The 20776-nt window shown below is 47.2% G+C and overlaps 1 protein-coding gene across 1 annotated transcript in view; it reads right to left on the bottom strand.

Annotated features, from left to right (window-relative positions):
* The window catches only part of ZNF536 (zinc finger protein 536), a 229474-nt gene that overhangs the window by 136123 nt on the left and 72575 nt on the right, over positions 1-20776 (bottom strand). The window contains exons 2-3 of the mRNA XM_060130858.1: positions 19582-19734; positions 5114-6682 (exon numbers count right to left, since the gene is read on the bottom strand). Coding sequence (XP_059986841.1) covers positions 5114-6682; positions 19582-19734 — 1722 coding nt within the window. The remainder of the gene's footprint in view (positions 1-5113; positions 6683-19581; positions 19735-20776) is intronic.

Genomic DNA, 20776 nt, shown 5'->3' on the forward strand with positions numbered 1-20776 from the left:
AAGGCAGACCCAAGGAAATAAGAGGTGTCTCTATAACATTGATGGAAAGTAAGATTTGTGCCTGCTCAGTGCTAAAGGGATGACTGCAGCCAAAAGACATTTGGGCAGTGACGTCACCTCCTTGTGATAGCCTCATGCGGACGTTCACCCCTTCCAGAAAATACCAGCTCAACTGAGAACCATTTATCCAAGCTCTTATACATCCATTGCCTCTTTTTATCCTCACACTTCTGTCCATCAAGCTCACCTCGGAGCCAAGAAAGAGCTCCTGTGTCTTCCTCCTCTGCCCACATTGGCCATGATGGGGGGCAGCCTTTCAGAGCCCTGGAAGTCTCTGATGCATAGGTAGAGATGTGACCTTCCAGAAATAGCTACTCCAGGCCACCTGGGTCTGCAAGTCCTCTCTCTCTCTCTCTCTCTCTCTCTCTCTCTGCAAAATCTCTCAGATCTCTGGCATTAAATGGCAATAGATGGAACGTTGTAGCTGCTGGCCTGGGTCCTGCCTGCGTCATCTCACTGGCCAGTGGGGTAGCAGAGGACAGCTTTCACATGTCTTCTCTAGGATGACCACAGCAACACAACCTTCTTCATACTAGCACAGGGGCCAGCAAACTTGGATCTGTGGGCCAATTCTAGCCCACTGTCTGTGTTAGTAAATGAAGTTTATTGGAACGCAGCCATGCCCATTCGCTTCCTTATCGCTTACTGTCTGCTTTGTGCTGCCCAGCAGAGACCACAGGGCCTGCAAGCCTAAGGGCTCTCTGGCCTTCTAAGAAAACAGTTGCCCACCCCTGAATATTTTCAGACTGCCTATGCTGAGAAATCAACAAGGTTTCTGGAGGACAGAGTCACCTTTTAAAAGAGTTCAGCTTCATTATCCTGGTTCATTTCATCACACATTTCAGAAGCCATGAGGTACAGAGGTTTAAGTAGACCCCATCTTTTTTTTTCAGGAAGGGAGTCCTAATTTTCTCATTGCTATGAGAGAATCCAGGGTCGCAGGCATAACTTGGGTCAGGGAAGCCAGGTTCCCCCCAACTGGGAATACTGGGGCTATTGCTGGTAATGACCCTGCCTTCTCACTGGCTTCCTCCCCACTCTGGTGGGTCACTTAGTCTGGCAGCCACAACACAAGGGCCTCATGCCCACAATAGACAAGCTGATAGATTCTCCTCACTCAGCCGGGCTTCCCTGAGGGGCGGTAACTCCAGAGCAGAGCTTCGAAGAGTAAGGGGGTTGCACTCTTCTCACTCATGTTCCCTTAATTTGATTTTAGTTCTTCCCCATCAACCCTACCCCTGGGCTCACCAAAGAACACACAGAGCAAACTCTGCTTGCAAGACTCAGTACACGATGGCTCCCAGACATCTGTCTCAGGTTCAAAAGCAAAAGTAAGGGTTTCTTTCTAAATCCACAAACTCTGGAGTGAAGCAAGCTCTGCACCTGGGCCAAGCAGCCAGCCCCCCAGGTGCTGTGCAGCCCAGCCTCTGTGCTGACTAGGGCCCACCAGAGCACTCTCAGATCTCCGAGCTACTGGCTGTCCCAATAGTTTGTCAGATTTCTCAGGCTGGACAAAGGGGCTGTCTGCCTTGTCTTGTCAGTGGATTGACGCTGCCCTGGTCTGCCCTTACCCCCCTTATTAAATACTCACATGGATCTTGTCCCATTACAAAACCAAGGTCAAATCCATTCCCCAAACACCGAGGGCACATCTGAGTTCTCCAACAGCCGGGAGTGCCCTTGTACATTATGCTCTTTGACAGAATAAAGAAAGGTAGGCCATGCCTGGAGTCTGGAAACCACCGCACGAAATGGGGACTTTGATTGGAGCACAATTTCTTGTAACGAGGCCCAGAGTGGGAACTGACTCACTCTAGAAGCAACTGTGCATGTCCTTCAGCTTAACCCAGGATGGCTCAATCTCCTTCTCGGGATCGTCTGTAGCGTGCCTCTGATCTTTTGAAAATTCATGCTCAAGCTCTCAACGTTGGCACACGCTACATACTTCCCCGAACCGGCTGGCTGGGTTGCCTAGCAGTGGACAGCGCACATTGTCCAGGACCCAGGTCCATGAACCAAGGAATGAAAGACCAGAGTTTTAAAAGTCAGAAAGCGGGCATGCAGAATTAAGGAAGCATCCAGAAGTAGGGCCTATAGCATGAAGATCACCCACAGACTTAGGTTTAGAAGCCACCTTCTCCACTTACCAGCATGTGTCAGCAGAGCCACTGAGCTCTAGTTGGGGGGTGGGGTGGGCGGGGGCGGTCTATGTGATTTGAACAACGGCTTTACTGACGCTTCTTCTAATATTTCTACACTCATGAGAATAGAAACAGACAGACATTAGCTCCTCCCACAAGCCTGTTTCTAAGGGTGTCAAAGTGGGGATTTGGGTTTACTAACCAGATAAAATCAGACCCCAAACCCTCTTAAGTTTAGAACTGTCAGAATAATTCTTTGGTTAGGCAAAGCCCAGCTTCTTGAGGAAACCAGCTATTAAGCTGCTGGGCCAGTTTGGAAATCCATATCTACTCTGAGTGGAGCAGAGAGGAGGGAATAAACATTAGGAATATTTGATTCCTTGTGCCAATATCATTTCCACCCTGGCAAAGTCAAGCCAATGGGAGTTTGAAGTTTTCAACTATCGCTTGTGCTTTTTGCAATGCTAGAAAGGCAGTAAACTAGGCAGTAAGAAAAAATGTCCTCAAATGCCCCCTTTGTAGCTCAGTGGGTTTAAGTTTTCCTCACACATATCAACTCTTAGGAAGGATGAATATGCCTGGCCCTCCTGGATCACAGCAGCCAGTAAGAAAACAAGAAGAGGATTTTGATTAGGGTGGGCCAGGTATGGGAAGGGGGAATGAGAACTGGACAGAGTCGGGCCATCCTGGAGGCGAAAGGACAGGGCTTCCACCCCAACCAAGCAAACACAAAGGCCAGAGAAGGGCCTTCCTTGCCTGCTCCCAAGCTAAAGCAAGAGGGACGATGCAGAAGAAATTAGGATAAATGAAATGCAGGACTTGTGCGCTCTAAAAATAGACATTTTTTGGCAGGAGTTAGTTTTGGCATCTCACCATGAGTTCAAGGTGGATCCGTAGGACCTGGACCGTCCGCTGGGAAGCGACCAGGTGCCTTGGGGCCTGGCTGGCCTGAGGGTCTTCACTCCCCTTTTGGGAGAGAGGCCATGACTTACATCTCAGGCTCTTTTGCCCAATGGCTGAAAGGTTGACTAAGCAAGTTTTTTTTGCACGTACCCTGGAAATGTCAGGGAAGTGTGGTGAGCTGCTATTTTGGGAGGGGGTAAAAGGGCCTAAGAGCTGCAGCTCGGAGGAAAGGGCTTCCTCGTGCTGCCTTCCCCTCCACCCTCGCCTGGTGCAAAAGGACACAAGTGGGCACGCTTCCTCAAAGGCGGGCAGCCTTCCTTCGGCATTGATAGGACGATGGGAAAATTAATAGGGGTAATATGAGCTCATTTCAATAATAATGAGCTTATAAACATGCCAGGTTTTGATCTTTTCTGATTCATGGATTCCTGGCAGGAACTATGGGTCCTACGTAGGTATTTGAAAGAACTGAAAATAGACTTAAAAAAAAACCCCAAACAACAATAAAAAAGAAAGCACTCCAATCACAAACTTAAAAACAACAATAAAAAAAAAAAGAGCAAAAAAAAAATTGGACTGACATAAAACTCTTTTCTCTTTCTTTTAAATATTGTTTTTAACAGCTTCAAAAGTAATGAATTGTATGTGGCTAAAAATAGATCTGGGGTGCTGGTTAATGGGGCCTTATGAATCATTCAGCATAAGGAACTGTCAATATTTTTTTGAGCTCTCAGAAATCCATTTAGTGATTTTTGACAATTCAAAAAATATTTCTGACTGCTTGATCCAGTTCTTAGTGAATTAGGGAAGGAGAGGGAAAAAGAAATACATCAATTTAAATTATGAACTGAGTCCAGCTTGCTGAATCCCACTCTGTGCTAAAAGGAATGTCAGGATTCAGAAGTTAAATACTACTCCCTTCCACCCATTTTCCTTCCTTCTTCTCTCCTTTCCTTCCTCCCTTCTTTCCTTCTTTCTTTCCTTTTTTCAACACGTGAAGTAAAGTCACAGAAATTCATTCATAGATTACAGATGGAAAGGGACCGTGGTCATTTGTCTCTAGTGAGGATATTTGGGGCTGGGAATAACATACTGAGCTTCGATTCCAAGAAAGGCTTTCGAATAAGAATATCTGGGTGACAAGAGAATGACTTTGATCCTCCCTGCCCACGCCGACATTGATTTGATGCAGGTCTAGGCTTCAAATCTAGCATTACTTGTTAAGATCTGGAATTACTTTGGAGTAACCATATTCTTGAAGGAGGTAAAGAAGCGCCAGTTTGCTAACAAGATCAGGCAGAGGCATAAATCCAAGACACACAGGATCACAACCCTGCTCACCAGGGACTTCATAATGTACATTCTTGTTCAAACAACAGGTGAAGAAACAGACAGACAGAAGGCAATAATAGAAGGCCAAAGTCACAGTAACTGCCATTTGGTATGTCTGAAGATGAATCACAAATACCCCAAACCATCTCCCTGTTTGGAGAGAGGGCCATTTCATTTCTACATTGTGGTTAGTGTGATATGATTTTAGTATCCTCAAGTCATTATCAAGAAAAGTTTCAGAAAGCAGGTTTGGCTTAGCAAAGCAGTAAGGGATTGTCTTTAGGCATCTTATGCATAAGTTGAAAAGACTGAAAAGTTTGCAAGTTACCATGTCTCTTTCTCTTTTTGTTTTTTGAAATTTTTCCTTTCCCCCTCAAGTTATGGGTTAAAAACAGGAGTAGTGCACACTGTGAGACCCCGCCCCCTTTTCCATGCCTTCCGTACAGGCATTTCAGATCACAATGATGCAAACTGAAACACGAAAGTACGAGGTCCGACACTTCTAAATGAAGTTGACTCTCATGATTGTCTATATTGCATATACAGCATAGTCGGGGTAGTTCTTATGTGTAGTTCAAAATCTGCTCATGGATAAGTCTACCCCATTTTTTAAAAATGCACAAATCAGCACTGATGTTTTGGGAAATGAACTAAAGGAAGAGGATTCTAAAACTTACCACACAAGTCTGGCCTCTTGATACATCCAGAATTTGCTGTGCTACTTGCAAGTCCGTTAAAGGCTGCTAAGCCATCGGCGCTGTAGGCCCTGAGGACCGACAGCACATTCATCGGCTTCTCCAGGCCCTGGGGCCCCCGCTCTGGCTTGGGCAGGCTCGCCACGGGGTCCTGGGCTGGAAGAAGGCCCGGGCTGTGCCACTGCTTCTCCGATGCCTGGGGTAGAGGGGAGACCAGTCCCTGGATGGGCTGTGGGGCGCCTGCGGGCAGCAGGCCATCCCCACCGTCGCTGCCCCCGTCCTTGCTCAGGGCAGGCGGCTTGCTCATCACCTCCGGCTCCGTGTCGATATCCTCTTCCTCGTTGTTTTCTCCTTTGGAGGAGTCCATGTCCTCTGAGGAGGCGATGTCCGAGAGGTCATCAGTAGTGTTCTTATTTGTGGTTTCAGGGATCAGGATCGGGGCATCATCTTCCAAGTGGGCCTTCCCGTCGGGCTCCCTGTTGGGGCAGGAACTGGAGGCCCCCGAGCCCAGCAGACCTGGGTAAACACCGAACTGCTTGTAGAAGTCTGACGGGAAGTTACAGAATGTGGGGTCCACGTGGCCGGGCCATGGGCCACCCTTCTGCTCCCCCAGAGTCTCTTTGACCTGTCCTTGGGCCATCTTTTCAGAAGCCGAGTCTAGAGGCCCCATCATGTTGGCAAGCGCCATCTCTTTGCTTGATTGTACCGAGGGCAACAAGGCCACTTTACTGGCCTCCCGGGCTTGGTCTTTGCAATTGACCGTCACCCCGACGGCGCTATCTTTGCGTTTCGATTTGCCCAGGTGGTTGGCCTGGAGATGAAGGGCCATCAGCTCCATAGAGGACGTTGTGAAAGCACAAAACAAGCAGCCATGCCACGCGATGCTGTCTTGTACAGTCACCGAGGAGCCTGGGAGGGAGGCGGCGTCCGGCCGCACGGACAAGTCCAGGGGCTCGTACTGAGACTTCTCAGACTTCCTGGGGGCTGCCTTGCCGCCCGCCTTCTCCTCGCCACCGTCTGCCCCGTGGACCTTCATGGAAGGAGGGTCAGATAGGGCTTTGTCCTTCACGTCCTTCTCCTTCTTCAAGGAGCTTAGGACAAAGCTGTCCATGAACGCTTGCAAGGACCCTTGGAAATTCACACCGTTGTTCACGATACTTTGATAAGCTCTCCCGATTTCGGAGAAGTGGGTGCTTTTGGAAGGAAGGTCGGTACCTTTCAGAGTGTCTGAAGGAGCCTCAGAAGACAAGCCAGTGGCCTGCCCTGAGTGATCTCCAGATGAGAACACCCCTGATGTCCACTGCTGAGACGCAGGGCCACCTCTGAAGTCGATTCCGGGGAGACCCTTAAAGGCGCCCCTCAGGATGTCTGGCCTGATAAACAAAGCAGCTTTGTTGGACAGCTCGTCCCTGTGGTCTTGGTTCAGGGGCTGCCCCGACAGTGGCCCGGCTCCGTTCTGCCGCTCCCGGTGGTGCCGCTCTAGGTGATATTTTAAGGAGGCTGATTGGGTGCCGGCATAATCACAGTGGGGACATTTGTAGGGTTTCTCACCTGCAAGATTTTGGTATAAGGAGAAAAAAAAAAGTGTTAATCTCATTTTGGTGTGCTGAACAAGGCTAGAAGGATCAACATTTGTTCTTGGAAACAAAGCAGCTCAAACTAATAATTAGTTAGAGAACAACTGTTTTTTAATAGAAGAATAATTCGTACTCTTAAGCTTTTTTAATGATTTTGTACCATTTGGGACTATTCAGGAATGACATACTATCTACACACAATTAGCTATCTTTTTCTTTATCTAACATGTGAAAACGGCTGTAGATTTAAAAGCTATGATTATGAAAATTAAGCATAATAATTTCAACCACAGTGATCATTAAAAGTAGAAGTTTAAAAAGACAAAGTATGTAACAAATGGGTGGTTGCAATATTTTGTGTATACAATAGCTCTAAAATTTGTTTAAATTATACACATGGAAACCATTTTTAAACCTAAAAATTTTATGGCACTGTTACGCAAGACTGAAATGAATGATTTAAGTCTTGCTCTGCAGTAAATCATGGATATAATTAGCAAATGGCATACTGCACAAGTAATTTATCATTATTTGGAGGGCACCATTCCAGACGGGCTCAGATATCCGCAGACCTACTGCATTGTTTCTAAATAAAGAACTATAAATACCGATTCTATAAAATATTAATACCATTACAGTGCATTATGATTGCAGCATGTAAAGACATATAGTTAAGATAAAAAGCAGTCAATAAAACTTAAAAGAAAATGAGTAATAAAAAGGCACAAAATATATTTAGTTTCTGTATTTGGAATTAACATTATCTACTGGTCTTTGTAGTGCCTTAAATTTGTACTAATGGCAAACCTAACGCTCTGGTAGTAAAATGTGTAATTTACCTATAACAAGCACTTTCTAGAGAATAAAAATAGCTTTAAAGACTTTTAAAACATATAAGATCATTTTCATGAATTAAATATTTATTTAAATCCAACACACAACTTCTATTGTTCTTTCTACTATGGGAAAGATACCATAACATACAACTTAGACCTGCCTACGTTGTAGGAGAGAGGAAAAGGGGAGGGGAAACAAATGCGGATGTAAATATATTCCAAGAATGTGTTCGCAATCCAGGGTCTTCTCTGGACTTTGGACTCGAAAAGCTCTCTGGAAGGAACGGGACTGTTAGAGTTCCCACGAGCTTGTTCACAACAACTCCCTGTCAATATCCACAATTAATTCTCCGAGGAAATTCAAGCATCCCCCACGGCTTCCTCTATTCTGTCGTAAAACACACTGATCTAAAAGCAACAGCAAGTCGTGGGTGAATGGTGTATTCTGGAGACATTTTACTGTGTCTAGTCTCAGCTGACGCCGTGACTCCCGGCTCTCCAGGCATAGGCCATTTGGGGGTAAGGCACTTGTTGGGGGTGGGGTGGGGGGGATGCATGCATTTTGTAAATGAGAACCACCAGCCCAGGTCCTGAGCAGAGGACTCCAGGTCACCTCCAGACTGTGCGCTCCAGCCCGGGAGAAGCTATGCCTGCCTCATCAAATGGTGGCTATGTGCTCCTCTTTCCCTCCTACGAGCAGCCGAAGGTTTCCTCTGGACACATCAGATTCCCATCTGGGGATCTCTTTCTCTGAATGACAAGGTCACGTTGTCTCTAGACCAATGACATGGATCTAGAGGAAGACTCACTCCCCTTTGATGTAAAGGTACAAACGGCTTCAGGCACCATTTCCCACTTCTTGAAGTCAATCCCCGTGTGAGGCTTGGATTCACTTCAGCCACTGCTATTTGGACATCTCACCGGAGACTAGGGGACCCTCAGTGGGATGGGCACTGTGGACAGGGTACTTCCGGGCTGACCTAGAAGTCCAGTGCCAGTTGGAGAAGAGGCAGCCCCTGAAGCTGAGGGGGTGTCTGTGGGGCTTGTGGTAGGAGAGCCTGATGAGGAACTCAAGATCCTGGCCCACAGGTTGATGTAAACCCGGGGGGAGGGCCCTGCAGTGAGAGTTGGCAGAGGTGCCTACAGGTACTGGATGAGACTCGGGTTACATTTCAAAAGTGCACCTGGAAACGATTAAGTGCATCTGGCAAAGGGTTTGTAGAGCATGCATGGGCATCCGTCAGCAGGAGATGCAGAGAGAAAGTGTAGACCTTCCCTCCAGGCCTGGGTGGAGCGGGGACTGCCTTTCCTGGCTGACTGCAGGGATGCTCGGAAGATGTGCGTAGATTTCCAAGGGACACACACTTGAAATGCTCACTGCAGCAGTGGTTGTCAGACTGTACTGAGCCTTGAATCCCCAGGAGAGTATAAAACACCAGTTCTGGGACCTAAGGCGAGCAGTTCTGATTCCCTGGGTCTGGGGTGGGTCCAGAAGTGGGTGCTTCTAGTAAGTGCCCCTGATGATTCTGACGCTAAAACTCTAAACATTACATTTTGAAAAACCAAAGTGGAACAGCTTGGGGAGCTTTCAAAAGTGCTGATACCTGGTCCCACTTCCACCTCCAGAAATTCTGAGTTCCCGGGACAGACTGGGCTCTGGGGTCTTTCAAAGGCCCCCATGTGACCCTCTGTGGCGCCTGGGTGGGAAACCACTACACAGAGCCTCCCTGGGAAGTACTCTTTGAGGTCGGTACTGTGGAACAGTGTAGCAGGGAAGCTAGTCTGGACCTCTGGACCCCAGGAGGCATTTGGAGAGTCTGGACTGCGGACAGAGAACCTGTGTTATTTTTGCTCCACTGGGCATTCCTATCTTGGGACCTTTGCTTCCCCGACCTATAATGTGGCAAGTCGGAGCACATGTTCTCTATGGCATCATGTCAACTCTAAAAGTCATGTCAAGGGCTAGACAAAGTCTCCTGAATGATGCCAGAGGCATACGTGTCCATACAGGTATGTACCCGCACACCCGGAAACACATGGATTCGTTCACACAGTCTCTATTGAATGAGCACCCCCTACCCCCCAAGTACTGCTCTTGGTGCTGGGAATTGAGTGAAGAACCAAAGAGACAAGGCCCCTACTCTCACGGCTTTGAGAGGACACATATCATAGGATCATTAAAGAAAGAGGCACACATACCACACACACATACACTCACACACACCACACATCATACATACACACAACATACATTACAAACACACACACCAAACATCACACACATACACCACACGTCACATACTCACCACACACACACACCACACATCACACACATACACATGCACAATCACACACACCACACATCACACACACTACACATCACATACACACCACACATACACACCACACACCACATACACACAAACACCACACATCACACACACCACACATCACACACACACCACACATCACATACTCACCACACACACACACCACACATCACACACACTACACATCACATACACACCACACACACACCACACATCACACACACACACACCACATCACACACCACACATCACACACACACCACACATCACACACCACACACACACCACACATCACACACCACACACACACCACACATCACACACCACACATCACACACCACACATCACACACCACACACACACCACACATCACACACCACACATCACACACCACACACACACCACACATCACACCACACATCACACACCACACACACACCACACATCACACACCACACACACACCACACATCACACACACACACACCACACACATCATACACACACCACACATCATATACTTACCACACACACACCACACATCACACACATACACACACACTACACATCACAGACACCACATACATACCACACACACACCACACACACCCCACACACACATCACACACACTACACATCACATACACCACACACACACACACCACACCACATACACACACACCACACACACACCACACATCACACACACACCACACATCAGATACACACACACACACACAGCACACAGCACACACACACATACACACCACACACACACATCACACATCACACACACACATCACACACTACACATCATACACACACACACATCACACACACCCCACACATCACACACACACACACACACATACACACCATACATCACATACACACACACACATCACAAACAAACACCACACATCACAAACACACACCACACATCACACACACATCCCACACATCACATACGTATCACACAGTGCAGGAGAGGATCTCTTCACTTGACCCACTGTTCTTTTAAAGTTAAAAACAGGCCTTGACCACCACTGTTCCAGGGAAAAGAGGCCACATCTGAGAAACAAGAATGGTTAATTCTTAGCATCTAAGCCTCCAAGGATCCAGGCCCTGGTAAATTCGGGGCCACTTAACGGGAGTCCTCAAGGATTATCTTGACTGCACAGGCTCTAGAAAGCCTCCCATGCACCGCCCGTGCCCACACCCTGGAACAGCCCTCGCAGTGGTTTCTCCACGTGGTTCCACCACCAAGTTCCTGAGAGGCTCTATTTGGGTGACTGCCCCCTACCACCCAATTCCCCAGATAAATGCTCGAGAGTGAGCTGCGTGGGATAAACCCACCCGCTTTGGACGTTTCGTTTTAAAAATGAACAAAAACCTGATTTTGTTTTCTTTATAACCCCTAAATGATTTGGATAACCACTATCGTCCTCTGCCTTAAAGCCTTTCCTGGGCTTCATCACTATGAAGGGTGCAAGGAAATGCTTTTGAGACCACCACTAGCCCCGGCTGGGGTGCGTTTCTGGTGGGCAGACCCAGGGGTGAGCACATCCCCCTGGGGAAGCCTGGCCACCCAAAGGTCTCGTTTCACTGGAAACAGTCCAGCTGTTTCCCAAGCAACCTCCCTGGAGGGCACATTTCAGAGCACTCAGGAGGCAAATGTCTCACAACAGTGGCCTGGACTGGGTGGGAAAAACCTGTCAGCACATTCAGCGGGCTCTGAGGTATGGGCAAGGTCTGCTCTTCGGTTTCGTCGACTGACAAACGCCGAGTCCTGTGCTAAGAGCTGCTTCTTAGTCAGCGTCATCCCACCCAGCCCGCTCCCGCCCGGGCAGGGCTCTGCCTGAGACTCGGAAAGACGTTCTGTGCAGCCCCGTGGCCCAGACAACCTCAGACCCTGCAGCTCTGTCCTCAGACTCATAAGTGAGTCCAAATCTACTGGGGGGAATCGGACAGACTTCCCAAGGCTTTGCAGGGTGACATGAGCCCTTTGGTCACCTCCACGATGTTCGCATTCAATGTCTTTGCATCTGCCTGTTGCAGGAGCCATACACTCAGATGCTTTCAGAGCTGAGCAGACGATGAGTGTGCGAAACAGCGGGGTGGGGGCCACCCACCTCTCCTGGAGGGCCACTGCCACCCAATGCCACCAGCAGTGGACACAAGGACCTCTATCTAAGGAAAGCCTTGCTTCCAGATTTCTACATGCAATATCCCAGTTTTAAAATATTGGCACGTACTTAAAAACTTTTTCAAACACAGAGAGGGCCAAAGACCCTGTTCTGCAGACCAGGTCTGGTCTATGAAACTTGTGTCTGGGAAAAGGATGACCAGTGTTGAGCCATTCACCTACCAAAGGAAGCAGGGAACCACAACAGTAGGTTTCTGTGGGGAAACTTCTCACAATATTTTAAAGGAATAAGAAGTGGGCCCAAACAATGCATTTCTAGAAAAGGGAGTTTTGCTAGAAAAGGCGGAATAAATTTTAAAAATCATCAGTTCATCACTCCATGGTCTAATGAAATTATTGGAACCATCTTACATTAAACCAGCTACCCACTGACACATGGCATAAGATGTATATTCAATTCTGGAATATCATTGATAACTTCTCCAAGTCGTTGTATCATAAATTTTAAGAAATATATGACCAAGTGGTTTAATTAGTTCATTGTACCTATTTTTACATGGTCATGTCTTTCATCATTCTGAGCCTCACTTTGCACTTGATATTCAAGGAAACCTCACTGTTCTGGGGAGTTATTCTGGAACTATTCAGAGCAAGTTCCCTATAGTGCTTCTCCAAAAATAACAGGGGGATTCATTTTATTCTCGTTGGAAATCCCTTTATCAAGCTTTTAAGAAGGGCTTCATGTTTCTAACTTTCTCGTGTGTGTGTGTGCGTGTTAAAACCCCAAAAGTGTTTTCACTTTTAAGTTAGGTAACCTAATATTTTCCCGTATTTGCATCCTCTATTTGATATTTATTTAGTCTTTCTACATGTCTTTACTTAGTTAATACCAGGAGAGATAAATACGGTCATGCCTTTGCAGAGAAGCTTCAGTACATTAATATAAATTGTACACTAATTCCCCCAAAGCATATATATGTTGTAAACCTGAAGACTTTTCACACAGCTGCTTATTGCTAAACAGTGCCTTGTCCAGAAGGGGACAATCTGTGTCTCTAATTGCTGTCACTGAAGCCGAGATTCATTATGTGACTTTCCCATTAAAATGTGAGCATTAATTTGTATAATGAAATATCACCCACTGCAGTGTTCATTAGACATGCCCTACTGTATACGGTACATTGTTAGCTACCTAGAAACTGTAGTTAATTTCACTAATGGATATTTCCCTACTTAGTGTTTGGTAGGAAATTTATACTGTAACGTTACCTCTTAAACTTTTAAGGAAATTTAAATTCAATCAATTATTTTCAACAAAAGTTTGGGATGTCATTAAGGCAGGAAAAGCAAGGATGGGGGACTGTGGAAGAAGGAAATGGGCTTTTAGTTCATCTTAGAAAAACGACAGAATTTTAATTCAAAACAAAAAGAAAAAAAGGAATTGTCTCCTTTCGGGCAAATGGGTCTTTTTGTTTTCTCATCATTACGCAGGTATCTGTCCCCCACTAAGAATAACTCAATGCTCTCCTTTTAGAAGAGGAAATGGGAAGAGCGCCCATTTTAACCAATCCTTTTCTGAACATTTATTCAATGTGCTTTTATAAATGTTGAAACAGCCTGGTAACCTCACCAGAAGAGGAGACGCAAAAGCATCAAAGGTAAGCTGTGTGTGTATCAGGCTGAAGGCACCTAGCTTAGGCGGGCTGAACTTTCATTTCCACCCACATCCACAGACCAGTCGTTGCTTGGTTGAAAGGCAGTTTCCAAAAAGGCATCAGGAGTTTATCATCTCCACTATGCCAGCGTCTAATTCCACCCCACTTTCCATGCCAGGGGTCAGGGGGCCTCCACCAGCCACAGTAGCCATTTCCTTGCCCCACCGCCTCCCTAAGCTCATTGGGCTGGTGGGAACTGGAGGCAAGCGGGTCAAGGAGGCCTCAGGGCAGTCTGAGTTAGGGAGCAAGGAGGAGCCAGGGTGCACAGTACTTCCCTTTTAAATCGCTGGGAGGCTGCGTCAACACACCTTGTGGGTACAAGTCACTTCCTTTCCTCCAGCTGGTTATGGTGTGGACACACACTGTCAAAGAAATGTTGCATTAATTCCCTAAAACAAGCCAAAAATTCACCCAGAAAAGTAAAAATAGCAATACAGTGCAGTGGTTAATAGAATGGAATTCTAAATAGGCAGATCTGGAGTATGACCTGTAATCAACGCTGGGCAACTCTGGGTGGGTAGCTTCACGTCTCTGAGGCTCAGTTCCCTCCCCTTGCAAAGGGGACGGGGCAGGATAAGGGGGGATTTGGAACCTGGTCTCCAAAGTGCTGTGAGGATTAAGGGGCGAATAATAATAATCCACGAGCAGCAAGCGGTGCTTGCACACGTGAGTGCACAGAGAGTGGTGACTACAGTTACTGTCATTGTTGATGTTATACTATCCTCGTTGGCTGAATTTTTCTGTGGGCAGCCAGTTGCTGTCATGCTGTGTAGACAGCTTCAGTCATGAGGCAAGAAAACTCCCAGGCTGTGCCTTCCCCACAGGGAGGGCACACAACCCTTTGGAGGGGCTGCAGGAGAGAAGCCTTCTCACCTCCACAGTCCCCTTTGGCTCCATCAGGACAGAGGAGCCTCGGGTCTGGTGCCAAGAAGGCAGGTGAGAGCCAAGGAGGGCACTCCATGCATCCCACCTGGGCAGCGCTCAGCCGCTATATCACTGAGGCAGCACCCAGAAGGGTGGGCAGTGCTGGGCATGCCCCTCAGCCCACCCTGAGACCCCTGGAGAACCACAGCTGGCTTCCCTGTACAAATCTAGTCCATAAAGAGATGCCCAACTCAGGGCCAGACCAACACATGTAGCAAATCAAAACCAGATTAATAAACCACTAGCATAGTTTGAGAGGGGGAAAAACTAATGAGATTTATTTTTAATTAGTCTCTGAACTTTAGTGCCTCCAAGTTTTCATGAGTGAGGTTGCTTATTATATTTCTCTAAAATGGCCTTCCTGAGACAACAGGCACCCCCTGGGAAACCTGACACACAGGTGGGTCATCACATGGGGTGTTACACCCTCCTGGGGCTTGTGGGGAATGCACACCCCTCCAGCCTTTCAGGAACCGATCAGCGCCTGCCTACCTCCTGCACAAAACAGACACACTGGACCCTTCAGAGTATCCCCAATGTAGTATCTGGAGGAGGGGGTAGTGAGGGAACGGATGGGGTACCTTTGCAGGCAGCCAATAAAGGAATGACTGGCTGGCCTCGGCCAGGGGCCACCTGGGGGCATCCCCGCCTCCTGTTGCATGGGATGACTGAGCGCTCGCTGACGCATCTTTGAGATGGTTAATTTTATGCAACAGCTTTACAGGGCCAAGGGTTGCCCAGATATTTGGTCAAACACTATTCTGGATGTGTCTGTGAGGGTGTTTCTGGATGAGAGTAACATTTGAATAGTAGACTGAGAAAGCAGATTGCCCTCCCCAGTGTGGGTGGGCCTCATCCAATCCGTGGAAGGCTTGAATAGAACAGATCTGAGTAAGGGAGCTCTCTGTTTGAGCTGGGACTCCATCTCAGACTGGGACTTATACCATCAGCCTTCCTGCTTCCCAGGCCTTTGGACTCAGACTGGGACTTATACCATCTACTCTCTGGGGCCTCCAGCTGACCAGCTGCAGATCTGGGGACTTCTCAGCCTCCATCATCAAGTGAGCCAATTCCTTATAATAAAGACCTCTCTCTTTCTCTCTGTCTCTCTCTCTATATGTATATATATATTGATGTGTATATATGTATATGTACACAGATGTGTATATATATGTCTAGATATATATTTGTATATATATGTATATTTATAGATGTATATATGTATATTGATGTATCTATATATGTATATGTATATAGATATGTATATATGTATATAGATGTGTATATATTTGTATATAGATGTGTATATATTTGTATATAGATGTGTATGTATTTGTATATAGATGTGTATATATGTATATAGATATGTATATATGTACATGTACATAGATGTGTACACACACACACATGCACACACACGCACACTGTTTCCCTGGAGAACCCTAACTGACAAAGTCTCCTTACTGACTGGCTCTGAATTCCGATCACCGGAGCGTACTCTAGAAGACAAATCGCACACGTCCAGTGATTGGGTCCTAATCAGCCCAACCTTCAAATAGGAGAGAAGTTCAGCCTTCCCTGTGTCTGCCCTGCAGGAGCCGGAGAGGGGCAGCCCCTAGGATGTGAGGGTACTGTGGGTGCCTCCCCTCCATCACGCATGGACCTGGCTGGAGCTTGGGGGACAACAGAAACGTTCTTGCTACCTGCAGGCTCTGCCCAGCCCACAGGTGTTCAAAGCAACCTGACTGGTGCATCTGCTCAGAACCTCTCTAATAAACAGGTGTTGGGAGAAGAAGAGCAGTAACTGAGTTAATGTAGTGGAGTTAATAATGGAAAGTGTTTTTATCAGAGTTGATGCTATACGATCAAAACTTCCCATGGAGATGGAGTAGGACAGAAAGACACAGAGAATGTTCCACCTCATATCCTGACCAATTAAAATATATTTATTACACATTGGATTTTTAATGTGCTCGTATGGGTCCATTATAGAAAAACTTCAAAAGATGGCATCTTGGAAAACAACTCTTCTATTTTGGAGACTGCTGTCCTCTGGCCATGTCACTGGGAAATACAAAACCGCAAAGAGAAAGGGGAAGGCAGTACAGGACATCTCCACAACTGGGGCCCCTATTAACTCATTCATTAACAAGCCACTTGATTTTGATTTTTAATTACACGTAATCTACACTTTTATATTGTCATAATGGATGTTTTACTTTGGTGATTTATAACGTGTAACACTTTCTGTTCTGTTCAGAAGCGCAAGTGTAAGCATTTTCCAACTTCTTTGTTCTTTGATAAAAGGAAATTGATCTTTATCTGGTTACCATTCTGCCTTTTAAACACTGCAAATTGTTTCCAAGGAGGGCTGGTGGTGTGATGTTTCCATGGCTTCTTTCATTTTCACCCTTATTCTGGGAAGTTTCTGGAATGCCTCTGTCCGTGGCCCTGTCTTGCTTCTCTCTGTGTCTCCAAAGACTATTGATCACAAACTTCGGAAGTCTGTGACGCAAAAGAAGCAGAAGTTTGGAAAAACATAATCTTTCTCAAGCTTTAAAACTTCTAAAAACAGTATCCATTTGTTTCTACCCAGGTTCAGCAAGACTTCTTTCTGCCAGCTTCAGTCCTAATTTACCAAGAATATTCTGTGGCGTTTCCACTCGAACCACAGGCAAGCTGATGGGGGTGGGGGCCCCCAGGGGCAGCAGAGCTCCTGGTTGGGAGGCACTGCCCCTTTCCTTCCAGACCCACACTCCCCGGCAGGGCCGGCCTCACCTGTTGTGAGCCATCCTGCACCTGGGAAACCTGGGCCAGGAGGCTGTATCCACATCACATGAAAGGGAAGTATCACAGCACCTGCCTGGCCAGGTCTCCACACTCCTGTAGGCAGTGAGACTGTGGGTGCCCTGGTGGACTGTCTCCCATGTCCTGAGGGTCTGTGGGTCCCTCCCAACCACCACAACACTAGGGGACCCGGCTCCAACCTGGGGAGGAAAGTGGAAATTACCATGATCTGAGAAAGCTGAGCTGCCTCTCCTTGAGCCCCATCACTGGGAAGAGCTTACTGAGAAGGGGACATTGGTGCCAAACTCTGAAGGTGAGGGTGCAAGCTGGTGACCTATCTTACAGAGAAGTGCAAAGGCCCTGAGGCAGGAACTAAGGGACTCCTCACGAAGTTCCTGCAGAAAGGTCTTCCATCCATAACCAGAAATCCAGCACCTGCAGCCTGGCTGCCATGCTGTGGCTTCTGATGTGTGCAGGGTGCCTTTCCCAAAGGACCACAGGTTCCCTAGGGAAGGGTCCACGTTCCCCACTGCACTTGTCCCCTCTGTGCTACCCGTCACAGGGCAGGCATTGCAGGAGTAGGGTCACTCACTTATTTGTTCTGTCATTCAACCTCTCAAATAAATGTACCATGACCCCTGTAAGCTGCAGTTTACTGCAAGGTGCTCTTGTAGGCCCCGGGGTTCTACAGCAATTAAATAGATGGATAATATTACACCTTCACATTCTACTTGGTGGAAGACAGACAACACAGAAGGAAATGAACAACTGAACTGAACAAGATAATTTCAGAAGGTGTTAAGTCTATGGAGAAAATAAAGCAGGGGCATGAGGGATATTTCAGGCAGGGTAGTCACGCAATCTCTCTGAAGAGATCACATGACGCTAAGCCCCCAGTGACCACCTGGAGGAAGAACATTCCAGGTGGAGGGGGCAGTAGGTGCAGAGGTCCTGCGGCAGAAGCAAGCACTCTGCATTGGAGGAACAGGAAGAAGGCAATGAGGTCACAGGGTGGTGATAAGGGTGAAGATGGGCAAGGTGGGTCGGGTCCCATGGACCCTGGAGAGTGAGCAAGCTTGGCACGTAATTTTAGGAGACCCCTCTTTGCCCTGGGGTGACCCCATGAGAGAAGTGCTCCAGGACAGGGAGGGACAGTGGTGATGCCCAACTGCACCTAGGCTGAGAATAAAGACAGCAGCCCATCCCACTGCCACCCGTCCTCAGGGCTCCTCTGGGTGTCAGGGAGATTTGCAGGCACAGGTGAGGGTCCAGGTGAGGGCTCCTTGACTTTAACCACATGCTGCACATGAGGCCCGTACACACTAAATATCCTTCACAACCCTAAGCTTTATTGATTCCTTGGGAAACAGACCACAATTATTTTTGAAAATAGATGGCATATTTGTCTATCCTCTGAAGCAGCTCACACTCCAATAGATAAAGTGTCAGGAGAAAAATCAAAGAAAATGGAGGTGTCCATATGTCAGAGAGATTTTTTTTGTATTGGCAATGTGCAAACAACTAGCAGAAAAGCTCACAAGAACCATGACCGAGAGACAAGACAGAGAGACCAAGAGAAGCCCTCACCTTGAGGGGCTTGGACAACGCCGTAACCGGGGAAATGACCACACTGGTCCAGTGGCTTGGTTAAGAGCGTCTCGAGTTTTCTTTTGAGGAGATCCAGTGGAGAGCCACCCACCCTCCTCTCCATCTATCCAGTCCCAGGTGTGGGCACGTAACCCCAGCTGGGCTAGAAGCCAGCCTGCCTTCAAAGACCTCCTACGTGCCCTTGTATATTTAGAGTTTGAGCTGGGTTCTCATCATCTGCACCTGAAAGACCCCTGGTCCATGTGAGGATGTGGGAGGTGCTACTTCAGTGCAGCAGAAGGATGCCATCAGCAAAATGTCACAGGGCCTCGGACAAAGCATCATCATCCCAGGCCTGGACCATGGGAGATCCATGTCCACATGCCCATGTGTCATTCAGGGGGGTGAGTATGGAGTAAAGAACTGGGTCGTTAGGGTCGGTTCAGACCCACACAATGGTGCACGGATAGGCCCACAGAGGGTGGACCTAGGACAGGGGCATGGCAGCCCTGGGCCTCCTTCTTCGAGCTGTGCACCTGGATCCCTCACCTGTGTGTATCCTCAGGTGGACCTTTAGGTGATGGGATGTCCGGAAGGTTTTCCCACAGTACGGGCAGTCCTTCATGGCCGAGCCCAGGCTCCTGTCTCGAAGCAGTGCGGGCTGCTGGACGCCGGCAGATCTCCCAGCCTCCTCTCCAATGTCTGCAATGGAGGAGAAACATTCTCACATCACTTCAGCACATGTCAGAAGTTGTTCGCACCAAAACTGCCAACACCACACAAGGCTAAACGTGTCAATAGTACACCTGTCTATTTCATTCTTTCAATCTGACAGAATGCTGACAATTCACGTATTTTCTTGTTATTCTCTTAAATTATTTCATCTTTCCTATCATCATTTTAAGCAGCATATGGTACCTTTATATTGAACTGAATTAAACAAGAAAAGAAACAGCTGTGTCAGCAGCTGGTTTGATTTCTTCTTTTGCTTAGCTCCTATTAAACATTTTTTTTCAAAAGTTTAAAAATGTTGGTGGTTGTTGAGTCTGATTAATTTATAATATGGACTAGCTGGGGAGTTTGCTATAGGATCGAAATCACATTTGCATTATATCAGGCAACAAATGAAAAAAAATGTGTCTCGGCTGAGTCCCCAAGACATGCAGACGTACAGCTATTTTGGGACAGGAAAGAAAATTATCCCAAACTGATCATTTCTTCCTTGTAGAGTCTTGCCTCCATCGCTGGCTGGTGTAATCTCATGAAAGGGAGAAGAAAAAGTATGGAAATGCGGTTCCACAATTAGCCCATGATAAACATATAGTGACATATTCAAAGTCATGTGCAGAAACTCAGCTGCAAAACTCCCATAAACTTAGAGCACTGCAGTTAAATCTTTGTGCAGTGACCTGAGAACTTCCTCTGTAAAGTATCAATACAAATTTTCCTTCCTGCTGTTATTTGTTATGTAACCCAAACCATTAGAAAATGGAATAAAATTTACATACGGCTGCCTTCTGCACAGAAATGATGGGACATAATAGTAAATAAAACTGTGAAAATATCTAGTGGTTGGAGGATATGTTATTGCAACACCCGAGGCCTGACATCATGTTGTCAAAGAGGCGACATCAGGGGAGCAGGGCAGGAGCTGGGACTCTGCATCTCGAGAAGGGGAGGCAGGCAAGCCTTCTCCTCTGGCCTCCCCGCAGGGCTGGAGGCTGCCGCCTGGCACATAACCCAA

The sequence above is a fragment of the Lagenorhynchus albirostris genome, chromosome 19 (assembly GCF_949774975.1).
Source record: "Lagenorhynchus albirostris chromosome 19, mLagAlb1.1, whole genome shotgun sequence".
NCBI classification, from domain to species: Eukaryota; Metazoa; Chordata; class Mammalia; order Artiodactyla; family Delphinidae; genus Lagenorhynchus; species Lagenorhynchus albirostris.